Source organism: Taudactylus pleione, unplaced genomic scaffold, assembly GCF_031769625.1.
Source record: "Taudactylus pleione unplaced genomic scaffold, aTauple2 ptg000282l, whole genome shotgun sequence".
In the NCBI taxonomy this organism is placed as follows: domain Eukaryota; kingdom Metazoa; phylum Chordata; class Amphibia; order Anura; family Myobatrachidae; genus Taudactylus; species Taudactylus pleione.
Window position 1 is genome coordinate 11,906,906 of NW_028284684.1, and position 12,343 is coordinate 11,919,248.

General features: G+C 45.2%; 1 protein-coding gene across 1 annotated transcript in view; it reads right to left on the minus strand.

The window, feature by feature from the left end:
* The window catches only part of TMEM132B (transmembrane protein 132B), a 245,511-nt gene extending 235,112 nt beyond the window's left edge, over nt 1-10,399 (minus strand). Inside the window, exon 1 of the mRNA XM_088482166.1 lies at nt 10,372-10,399. Coding sequence (XP_088338292.1) covers nt 10,372-10,397 — 26 coding nt within the window. The 5' untranslated portion in view covers nt 10,398-10,399. The remainder of the gene's footprint in view (nt 1-10,371) is intronic.
* Between the last annotated feature and the right edge of the window lie 1,944 nt (nt 10,400-12,343).

Here is a 12,343-nt window from a genome sequence, read left to right on the forward strand (position 1 = left end):
GGAGTCTACTGCGCATGCGCAGAACACTGGAAGATGGCCGCAGCGGCCATTTTCCGGTGTTCTGAGCAGAGCATACACGCGACGTGGGACCACGGACAAGTCTAAAATAATATGGGTGCAGTATGTGCGGTGCGGGTTCTCCCTGGACCCGGGGGGCCCGTGTGCCCCGCACACACTGCACCCATTATAGATACGCCATTGGTACATATCTGTATTTCTCACTGCATATAAAGCATACTTGGCTACTCTCCCGGGACCTGCGGGAGGGTCACGATTTTTCAAGTAACCCCCCACACCCCCGGAAAAGTAGGCACTCCTCCCGCATCCTGCCCACTTCCTAGTGTAGTGGGCAGAATGGGGAGAATTTTCCCGAAGATCGGTGGGTCAGTTAGTAAGGGGCGGAGCCTAATAACGTGATTCTATGAGAATCGCGTAATTTGGGCCCGTCCCTAGTTAATTTGTGGAATTACTGGCATTTTTCCATAAGGGGCGGGGCTTAATGATATAAAATATTCTGATTCAGCAAGGATCGCAAGTGCGAATATTCAAGCAGACGGCCAATTGTTGCGTACTGCGCAGGCATCGCAGTGTGTGCGCGCGAAGACTCCACTGCGATCGCAGTGACTACGCAGACCCTTCGCAGAGTGATTGACAGGAAGTGCCATTTGGGGAGGTGACAGGAGGTGGTCGGCGAAACACAGGCGCTCCAGTGCATTTGAACGCCATTACAATGGAGTGCATAAAGTAGCCACTGCGATGCCATACGCGGCCTGAGCTCTCACTGCGTACCGGAAGGTTAGCGATGTCTGTGTAAGGTCTGACCTTGTGCAAGTGTGCGTGAGACTCCGTTGGTACTCGCTGTTACCGATGGTTTGCATTGCAGTCTCGCTAAGTATTATGGATGTGTGTAAGGTAAAGTGGGCGTCCATATGTTGTGCTGCGGCAGCATAGCGATCGCAGAGGATTAGGATATCTTCACAGTGAGACTGCGTGCATAATTGCAGCGGCGATCGCACTTGCGATCCGTACTGAATCAGGCCCATAGTTAACTGCACACATAGTGGATTACCCTGCATTCAAAATAGAGGCATTTCGACATTTTACATGTCCACAATTTGACCAAATCAAAATATAGACAGTCAAAATATTGACATTGACAAATATAGGTAGGTCACTGCACATACTGTAACCTAAAGTCAAAATATATATAGTTGTACTTGCTTTACTTGTCATTTATTAAGCGCAACTAAGCAGGGGATTAGCGCTTCTGTTCTTCTCATTTATTTAGCGCTATTAGCGGTGATTAGCAGACATGGCAATTAATGTATACTGCCGTGGAACTACATATACCAGCATGCCCTGCCACAGTTTTAGCATGCCCTGACAGCAGCACCATCATGATGAGGTTTAGTGGCTACAGCAATTATGACCACTGCAATTAGTGTATGCTGCTGTGGAATTACACATGCCAGCATACCCTACAACAGTTTCAAGAAGCGTCAATTAATGTATGCTGCTTTGGAACTACATGTGCCAGCATGCCCTGAAACAGATTGAACAGGCATACCAGCAAATCTGTTGCAGGGCATGCTGGCCTGTGTGGTTGCTCACAGCTGCTCTGGGTGGGACACTATTGGAATCATAGCATTTAGACTAGGGGTGAGCGGGTTCGGATTTCTGAAATCCGAACCCCCCCGAGCCCCCCCGATCCGAGTCCGATCCGAATCAGGCTCGACTTTTCCCGCCTGACTCGGATCTGAAATCGAGGCAAAACGTCATCATCCCGCCTTCCGAGTCTCGCGGGTTTTGGATCCTATATAAGGTACCCGCGTCGGCGCCATTTTCTCACTCGGCTGTGGACAGTGAAGAGGGAGGGTGGGAGTTAGGGCTGTGTAGTGTAGTGTAGTGTAGTGCTGCTGTTGTCCACTACTTCAAAGTCCATAGGGGCTGGCTGTGTTGTGCTGTGCTGCTGTTGTTAATAGGGGCTGTGTCCACTACTTCAAAGTCCATAGGGGCTGGCTGGACTGTGTTGTGCAGTCAGTTCTCCATAGGGGCTGTGTCCACTCCAAAGTCCTGTGCAGTGTCCCAGTCCTAAAGGGGTGCTGTAGTGTTGTCCAGGGGGTGCTCTGTCCATCAGGGGTGCTCCCCCCAAGTGCTAAAAAAATAATATTTTTTCTGTGTTTGTGAATTGTGTGCGCAGTAGCCGCACGTGCATCAACAAAGTAGTGCCAAGCGTGCGCCTGTGTCATAAGTAAAGGGCCGGCTGGCTTGACCGTTAAAGGGTGCTGTAACCCCCAAAGTACACTCCAGTCCAAACCAAAAAAAAATTTATTTTCTGTGTTTGTGAATTGTGTGTGCAGTAGCCGCACGTGCATCAACAAAGGAGCAGCGCCAAGCGTGCGCCTGTGTCCCATAAGTAAAGAGCCAGCTGGCTCATTTCTTAAAGGCTGGTGTAACCCACAAAGTGCACTACTCTCCAGCAAAAATAAAAAAATATTTTCTGTGTTTAGCCGCACGTATATATCAAATCGATATAACATAAATGGAGGACCAAAACTTTCTCCGATAAAAATAAAATAGAGAAAGATCAAGAACCACTTCCTCCTAGTGCTGAAGCTGCTGCCACTAGTCATGACATAGACGATAACATGCCATCAACGTCGTCTGCCAAGGCCGATGCCCAATGTCATAATAGAGGGCACATACAATCCCAAAGTTCAGGAAAATGACCTTGAAAAAAACATTTAAATCAGCTGAAGAGAAACGTAAACTTGCCAATATGCCATTTACGACACGGAGTGGCAAGGAACAGCTAAGGTCGATCCCTAGTATGTTCATGACTAGTGGTTCAGCTTCACATGACGATGGAAGCCCTCCTCCCGCTAAAAAAATCAAACGAGTTAAGCTGGCAAAAGCACAGCGAAGAACTGTGCGTTCTAAGAAGATATCATAAATCCCCAAAGAGAGTCCAAGTGTGGTGGCGGTTGCGATGCCTGACCTTCCCAGCACTGGACGGGAAGAGGTGGCTCTTTCCACCATTTGCACGCCCTCTGCAAGTGCTGAAAGGAGCACCCACAGTCCACTTGCTGATATGCAAATTGAAGATGTCACTGTTGAAGTACAACAGGATGAGGATACTGGTGTAGCTGGCGCTGAGGAGGAAGTTGGCGAGGAGGATTCTGATGGTGATGTGGTTTGTTTAAATCAGGCTTCGGGGGAGACAGTTGTTGTCCGTGGGATGAAAAAGCCCATCACGGTCATGCCTGGGCAGAAGACCAAACATTCCACCTCTTTGGTCCGGCAATATTTCTATCCAAATCCGGACAACAACTGTCTTGCCATATGTACCATATGTAAAGGTGAAATAAGTAGGGGTAGGGACGTCAACCACCTAGGAACATCCTCCCTTATACGGCACCTGCAGCGCGTTCATAAAAAGTTACTGTCAAGTTCAGAAACTTTGGCTAAGACCGTAAGCAGTCCAGGGACACCTAAATCCCGTTGTCCTGTTGTACCCAAGCGCCTGCAAACCACACCATCAACTCCCTCATCGTCAATTTCCTCCTTAGTCAGGATCGGAAGTAGTCCTGCAGGCCATGTCACTGGCATGACTGACTCTCCTATCCGGGATTCCTCCGGAGGATCCTGCATTGCTACGCCTACTGCTGCCGCTGCTGCTGTTGCTGCTGCTGGGAGTCGTTCATCATCCCAGAGAGGAAGTAGGAACACCACTACTTTTACTAAACAATTGACCCTCCAACAGTCCTTAGCGAGGAGGATGAAGTACAACAGCAGTCATCCTGAAGCAAAACGTATAACTGAGGCCTTGACTGCTATGTTGGTGTTAGATGTGCGTCCGGTATCCGCCATTAGTGCAGTGGGATTTAGACAATTGATGGAGGTAGTGTGTCCCCGGTTCCAAATCCCGTCTAGATTCCACTTCACTAGGCAGGCGATACCGAGACTGTACAGAAACGTCAGAAAAAGTGTCCTCAGTGTCCTGAAAAATGCCGTTGTACACAATGTCCACTTAACCACGGACATGTGGACAAGTGGAACAGGGCAGACTAAGGATTATATGACTGTGACAGCCCACTGGGTAGATGTATCACCTTACGCAGCAACAGCAGCAGCGTCACCAGTAGCAGCATCTCAGAAACGCCAGCTCGTTCCAATGCAGGCTACACTGTGTATCACCGGTTTCAGTAAGAGGCACACCGCCGACAACCTCTTAGAGAAACTGAGGGAAATCATCGCCCAGTGGCTTACCCCACTTAGACTCTCCTGGGGATTTGTGATATCTGACAACGCCACCAATATTGTGCGGGCATTACATCTGGGCAAATTCCAGCACGTCCCATGTTTTGCTCACACAATAAACTTGGCGGTGCAGAATTTTCTGAAAAGCGACAGGGGCGTGCAGGAGACACTTTGGGTGGCCCGAAAAATTTCTGGCCACTTTCGCCATTCAGCGACTGGGTGCCAAAGACTGGAGCGCCAGCAAACACTCTTGAATCTGCCCCGCCATCACCTGAAGCAAGAGGTTGTGACGCGGTGGAACTCAACCCTCTATATGCTTCAGAGGATGGAGGAGCAGCAAAAGGCCATACAAGCCTATACATCCACCTATGACATAGGCAAAGGAGGGGGTATGCACCTGACTCAAGCGCAGTGGAGAATGATTTCCGTGTTGTGCAAGGTTCTCCAGCCCTTCGAACTTGCCACACGTGAAGTCAGTTCAGACACTGCCAGCTTGAGTCAGGTCATTCCCCTCATCAGGCTTTTGCAGAAGCAGCTGGAGAAAGTGAAGGAGGAGCTAAGACGGAGCGATTCCACTCGGCATGTGGGACTTGTGGATGAAGCCCTTCATTCGCTTTGCCAGGATTCCAGGGTGGTCAATCTGTTGAAATCAGACCACTACATTTTGGCCACCGTGCTCGATCCTAGGTTTAAAGCCTATGTGGTGTCTCTCTTTCCGGCCGACACAAGCCTGCAGAGGTGCAAAGACCTGCTGGTGAACACACTATCAGCTGAAGCGGAACGTGACACGTCAACAGCTCCTTCTTAATTTTCTCCCACAACTGGGGCTGCCAGGAAAAAACTTAGGTATCCTAAGCAACCCGCTGGTGGTGATGCAGGGCAGGCAGGACCAAGTTTGGACATCTGGTCCGGACTGAAGGACCTGGCAACAATTTCTGACATGTCTACTGTCACTGCATATGATACTGTCACCATTGACAGAATGGTGGAGGATTACATCGGTGACAGCATCCAAGTAGGCATGTCAGACAGTCCATACCTGTACTGGCAGGAAAAAGAGGCAATTTGGAGGCCCTGTACAAACTGGCTCTATTTTACCTGAGTTGCCCCCCCTCCAGTGTGTACTCCGAAAGAGTGTTTAGTGCAGCCGGGAACCTTGTCAGCGAAAGGTGTAGGAGGTTGCTTCCACAGAATGTGGAGAAGATGATGTTCATCAAAATGAATTATCAGCTCTTCCAGGGAGACCAGCCTCCAGAACGTACAGAGGAACCTGTGGTGGTGGATTCAAGTGGGGACGAGTTAATACTTTGTGAGGATGAGGATGTACACACTGAAGAGGGTGAGGAATCGGTGGATGAGGAGGATGAGGATGACATCTTGCCTCCGTAGAGCCAGTTTGTGCAGGGACACATTAATTGCCAGCTTGTTTTGTGGGGGCCCAAACGAACCAATCATTTCAGCCACAGTTGTGTGGCAGACCCTGGCGCTGAAATGATTGGTTTGTTAAAGTGTGCATGTCCTGTTTATACAACATAAGGGTGGGTGGGAGGGCCCAAGGACAATTCCATCTTGCACCTCTTTTTTTTCTTTGCATTATGTACAGTTTGGGGCCTAGTTTTTCAAACTGCCATCCTGTCTGCCACTGCAGTATCACGCCTAGATGGGTCACGTGTTTGTGCCGCCCACTGGTGTCGCTTAGCATAGTCATCCAGCTACCTCGGTGCAACCTTTTGGACATAAAAACACTATTGTGAGGTGTGAGGTGTTCAGAATAGACTGGAAATGAGTGGAAATTAAGGTTATTGAGGTTAATAATAGCATAGGAGCAGAAAAACCTACAAATTCTGTGATTTTAGCTGTTTTTATGCTTTTTTTCAAAAAAATACAGATCCAAAATATAAAACACAGAACCCAAAACACGGAAGGGTGGTTTTGGCAAAACCAATCCAGATCCAAAACACGAAGAAAGATCCAGATCCAAAACCAAAACACAAAACACGAAAAGTGGCCGGTGCACACCCCTAATTTAGACTGTCAACATTTTAACTGTGTCATTTTGGTTGTCAACCTTATTGACATTTTCAACCTTTCAATATTTCAAACTGTCTATATATTGAGTGTCTAATTATATTCAGATCTAATTATGTATCTGTTTACATTTTGACTGTCTACATATTGATTGTCAACATATAGTCCATGCCAACATTTTGGTTGTCTAAATATTGTACCTGTCGACATTATGGTGTTTATGTTTTGAATGTCTAATTCTTGACTGTCTAAGAACCCCTGGCTAACACCATACATTACTAATATGATAATAGTGAGCGGAGGAGAAATGTAGTACTTGTAAGTTGTAAACCACTCAATAATAAACAGGCCCTCCATGGGGAAGCATCTCAGGACAACCCCTGGCTATTGCTATTGCTTGCCATATCCAGCTATAACATACACCAGGAAGGGGGCTTTAATAAAATAGGCAAAAGCCATAAATCCTGCAAAATATCTAATTTCACAGGATTAAACAGATGCCTTTAGGAGAAAAGTATGTTGAAAGAGCTCAGTTCCACCAGGTGGTTATGATGCTCAGGGACAGATTGCTTAGAGGCAAATCAAGAGTCTACTGAGCGTCAGTACAATAGAGTAAGTGAAAAGCATATGGATAACATCACAGCTCATTCACAGACAGCGCATGAAAAATGCATCCAAAACACAGGTATGTTGTATGCTTTTATAAATTGCTCATGCTTAGTCCATCTGTTGTACACCATCTGCTCTATTCAGTTGAGTGACAAATGGGAGTTAACACATAAAAAAATGTAACGTGCTGAAACAGAAAATGCGGCCATTTACATACCGTATCTGTCGATCTATCGATCTTTACTACTGTTTTAATCATAATATTTTCATACAAATTTTAGGGGAACATTCATCAATTATCGGGTTTTAGCCCCAATAATTATAATTTCTTTTCGCTGCTGTTCGCGGCAATAAGAAATTATTGTTCATACGAATGTATTGAAAAACACAGGCGGGGACAAGAACTCTAAAAGAAGCCCACCCCTGTGACTGCTAATGTGATCACTTCACTTCTCTATCGGGACACTGCAGCAAGACTGCGCATGGGCGACAGCCATTGTTGGTAAGGATTGCTACGGAAGCCTCTCCCAGTAATTTTGGTGATTTGTAGCCCATAGTGTCACAGTCGAAGGGAGGTGAGGCTGTGTTCCCGGGCTGGGTCCTGGATCAGTTTGGTTGGACACAAGTGCTCTCAGATGAAAGGCTGGGATGGATGAAGTTCCTGCGCATGAAGGAACAATTAGTCAAGAGAATCCTACAGGAGGAACCGGAGGAATGACTTTTACGCCGGCTACTGCCGGTGGGTACTGGACTCCGGGTATAATGGAGGACGGTGGTAGCATGGAGCTACTTGGTGTGGCTGGGAAGCCGTAATGTGATGGTGGTAGCACGGGCTACTTGATGTGGCTGGGTAGCCGTAAGGTGATGGTGGTAGCTCACATGCTACTTGATGTGGCTGGATAGCTGTAAGGTGATGGTGGTAGCCCGGATGCTACTTGATGCGGCTGGATAGCCGTAATGTGATGGTGGTAGCACGGGCTACTTGATGTGGCTGGGTAGCCATAAGGTGATGCTGGTAGCACAGAGCTACTGGATGCAGCTGGGTAGCTGTAAGGTGACGGTGGTAGCTCGGAGTCTACACGGTACGGCTAGGGAGCCGTATGAGAATGGTGGTAGGTCGGACACTACACGGTGCGGCTAGGGAGCCATATGAGAACGGCAGTAGCAATACTTTAGGAAGCTCAGTGAGGAGGCTAACTTAGAAAACTAAGGGGTCTTATTGCACTGGCAACTTGATACTGATCCAGGAAGTCCTTTTACCAGAACTGCAGGGTGCTGATTGGCTGAGTACTGAGGAGGAACTGTACCATTGGTGGACGTGTGGACATGTGACTCTGTCCAAGATGGCGGCGCCCATTCATCCCGGACAGCAGCAGTAACAGCATGTGGGACGCCGGGCTGAACACAGCGGAGCGAATGCCGGCGCCCGCAGAGAGAGAGCACAGCAGTGGGACCACCCGGAAAGCACTGAGCCACTGCAGCAGCGTGAGGAAGCCGGAAGACGTCGCTGGACAGAGCCCGCAAAGGTAAGTGCTGGGGTCTGGTTCTGAGGTCTTTTACGTGGGTTGTGACACATAGGCTACAGTGGCTAATGACATGTGAAGTTTGGGTTAGCTGCCAGGACCAAGTTCCAGAATGATTTGCATTCCTGAGCTTGGTAAATCCGACAGCATAGGTGCCCCCATTAAAAACAGAGATGTATGCTGTGGTCCCTACATTTTACATTCGGGGGATCCTTAATATTTGTGGGTACCCCAAAAAAAATTTGTGTTTTCGGAGGATATCCAGCAAATATTATTTGATAAATAGGCCTCTGTATGCCTTTCAGTTATTTTATATACTTCATAGAAGCAAAATGGGGAAATTTGCTAACCAGATAATCATTCACAATAGCCAAAGTAACAAAAGTGCATTGATATATACAGTAATACGGAAGTGGATCTAGGCACAGGCTTGACATTTCCTAGAGAAGCAAACTGCAGAGACCCATGTAAAAGAAGAAGATCGATGTGGCAAAACAGATGAAGTGGGTCAACATCAAGTATACATGGATCATGGGATTGAGGCAACAGGAGATCCTGGAACAGAGCTGATGACTGGAGAAAAAGGTAAAATGAGACACTAGGAGCAATATATCCAAGAGGCAGATAGTAGATGTAGTGATCAGGGATCCCAGGTAGTAGAAGATCACAGAGGTAGACAGGGCTCTTTGGATATACATATAGGAAACCATGGATCCGATGACCAAATTGGAGATACAAGGAAAAGAGTTTAAGTTTGGATATGAAGTGATCAGGGGGCTCAGTGTGCAATATATCCAGGTAGCAGGTGTCCTACATCACAGAGCCACTCACTTGTTGTGTCTAGTAACAGCTGTTGGAAAAGCGTATTCTGTTCTGTCTCCCCTGAGCAGCTGGGACCCGACACTGTTGGAGACAGCGTGACCTTTGATCTGGCCAACAGAGATGTGCTACTGTGCATGTGCAGCTTGTCCAGGCGTCTTCCAGCCCCGGCGTACTCCATTGTGGAATGATGTGCCCTTATGTCTCTAATGTGCAGAGAGTGTGAGTAATGCCAGAGACCCTGCATCACAAACACTAGTTGCACTAAATACACCAATGCCACCACTGTGTATTAACACAGGTGTATGCTTTGCTATACAGCACACCTTCTGTGTTAACCCCCACACATTCCTGGCTGGATCTATTGAACCTACTACATACATTGTGGGGTATATTTACTAAAGCGTGGGTTTATAGAAGTGGTGATGTTGCCCATAGCAACCAATCAGATTCTACTTATCATTTATTTAGCACCTTCTAGAAGATAATAGCTAGAATCTGATTGGTTGCCATGGGCAACAACTCCACTTCTAAAAAAAAATGCACTTTAGTAAATATACCCCTGTATGTCTACTGCATGAACCCGGTGTTATTCTGCAACCTGTTCTGCTTAGTTAATAAACCACAACCCGGTTAAGTTATTCATTGTGTGGACTGACCTCCATCACACACCACTGATACCTGCAGTACAGTAAATCAACACATATAATGGACTGCTGTTATTGGCAGAACCTATGTTATATCATTTGAGTCGACAGAGCTAACTAGTGTTAACTACAACCCAAAAGAAATTTGACTTCAGGATCAAGTAGGTTCACAGAATGAGCCGAGGTTAGTTTTGCAAACAGCAGCTACTCTGGTACATTCCAGAAGTGCCAAATTTCCAGCCTGCTCTTATTATACAAAACTATGGACTATATAATACAGCAGGTCTGGATACGGAATCAGATAATTTCCAATATGTTTTCATTTAAAGCATAATCCTGAAAACTAAAGTTCATTAAATACAGTAGTGTCATTCTTTACACTTTCTCATCAACAGAGAGGATACTATTTTGTATTATTACCTTGGAGCATGCAAGTTTTTCATGGCATAACCTTAGAATCTTCTCCTTTTGTGGATTATACTTACAGAAAGGTTTTCATTTTATTTATCATTCTTTAAAGTGAGGCCTGCGGATAACGTAACTTTTCTTACTGCCAATGCTTCTAGGCTTTACACATTGAAGTTGGGTGATCTGGTACTGTAAACAGTGGGTTAAATAATTAATTTCTACATAGGCATATAAGTTGTAATACACATATACCTGTGCTAGGCCCCATTAAGGTTTGAAAAGAGATTGTATTCATGTACTATAGTTGTAGTCTTTGCATAGATTGGTCAAATCACCTTGAGGTCAAACAAGACATAAATTGAGAGGCCTAACTTGTACCTGTCATTCTTATTAGAGATGTATCATGAGCCATTCATAGCTTACATGGTGTTATCAGTAGACAGTGAGCCACATTCCAGTGGGGTGATCATTGTAAGATGTGTACAGATGCTAAGTATTATGGGAGACTCTACACAAAGGAGCTTTGAAATAGAGTTTATCTCCAGACATTAGGATATGTCATTACTGTATTTCTTTGTCTGGTAGTATATGTTAGTGCTTACAGAGCATGTGCAAGAGGTAAGGGTGGTCAATGCTATGTTGTACCAATCAGTGCTTGATACCCAGTTTGTAACTAATATGGGCTTAATATCAGGAACGCCAACACCCCATACTAGGGTATATAAATCAAGAGCTAGACAAAGGCTCTTTGGCTCATTCATGGACCTGAGACTGCAGTATATGGTGCCTGCAATGTATATTGAACTACCTGGGCATTGTTGAAATGAGGGCTCCCCAGAAGATGAAGATGAAGTGCATCTTATGTTGAAGATGATGAATTACCGGTGTCATCTGAATACCTAGACAAAAGTTGAGTATACTGTATACTTTGTATGTTTATTGTTTGTTTGTTACTTGTAAATAAAGGGTGTTCATTTGTACTCACTCAAATGGTCACGTGTGTGTACTATTCATTTCGATCAGAATGAAACCCACCGTTATGCACTTGGTGTCGAGAAGTGGGATTGAGAGGGTTGAATAGTTTGTGACCAATTGACTGATTCTGTAAAAACCGGCAATATGATGTTTTGCTTTTTCTCTTGCTGCCCTGTATATTGTATTGTGTTTCCTCTGTCTCATTCCTATGAGAAAGGATTGTGATTTAGCTTAAATTACATTGTATGTTGTTTTGTATTTTTCTTTTAAAAAAAAATAAATTGAGAAAAATGTTTGCAAATTGTTAAAACATGTGAAAATTGCAAAGGGTAGATTACAGAATAAATTGATGAAATTTCAGAAATGTGTTAAATAATCTCGGTTTAATCCAATGAGTTTGGGGACGCCCATACAAAGTTGTAGTGATATGAGGTTTTTAAAAGCAAATGATTTTGAATTAGATGATGAAATTCCATTACATGTTTCTGAGATTTCTGATAGTCTGCTTTTAAGAAATTCCATAAGGAGGGGGAGTGAATCCTCACAAGCAAGATTTGCAATGTCAAGTGCTGATTTATTACACACAGCTAGTGCAGAAATGAGTGAGCTAGAGATACACAGAGAAGTGTGTGAAGTTATACAAATAGAATGTCAGACAGAAATTGAGCAATGTATTCACATTACAGAAAATGTGTTTGATCAGAGAAGTGATTGTGTGATGAAAATGTCTGATCATTTCACAAAATGCAAACAAAATGTTGAAACCTATGAATTCAGGGAATATGAGTCAAAATTGAATGCAAATGAGGTTTCTGACAAAATTCCATTGGTTTGTTGTACTCATGAGGTGAATGATGGTATGCCTGAATTGTCCAGGACTGGCCAGCTTGCCATCCATTGTGATATGAATGAAAACCAGGAAGTGTTTCAGTGACCATTAAAAGGGGTGTTGCTAAGTGAAGGGGTGGTGATGATGCCTTTTGCCTTGCCCAATGAGACATGGGAGTTGCCAAAAGGCAAGGGGTGGAACATAGGTAGGATTTCAATAAAAGTACATTCCCCTGAGACTGAAGA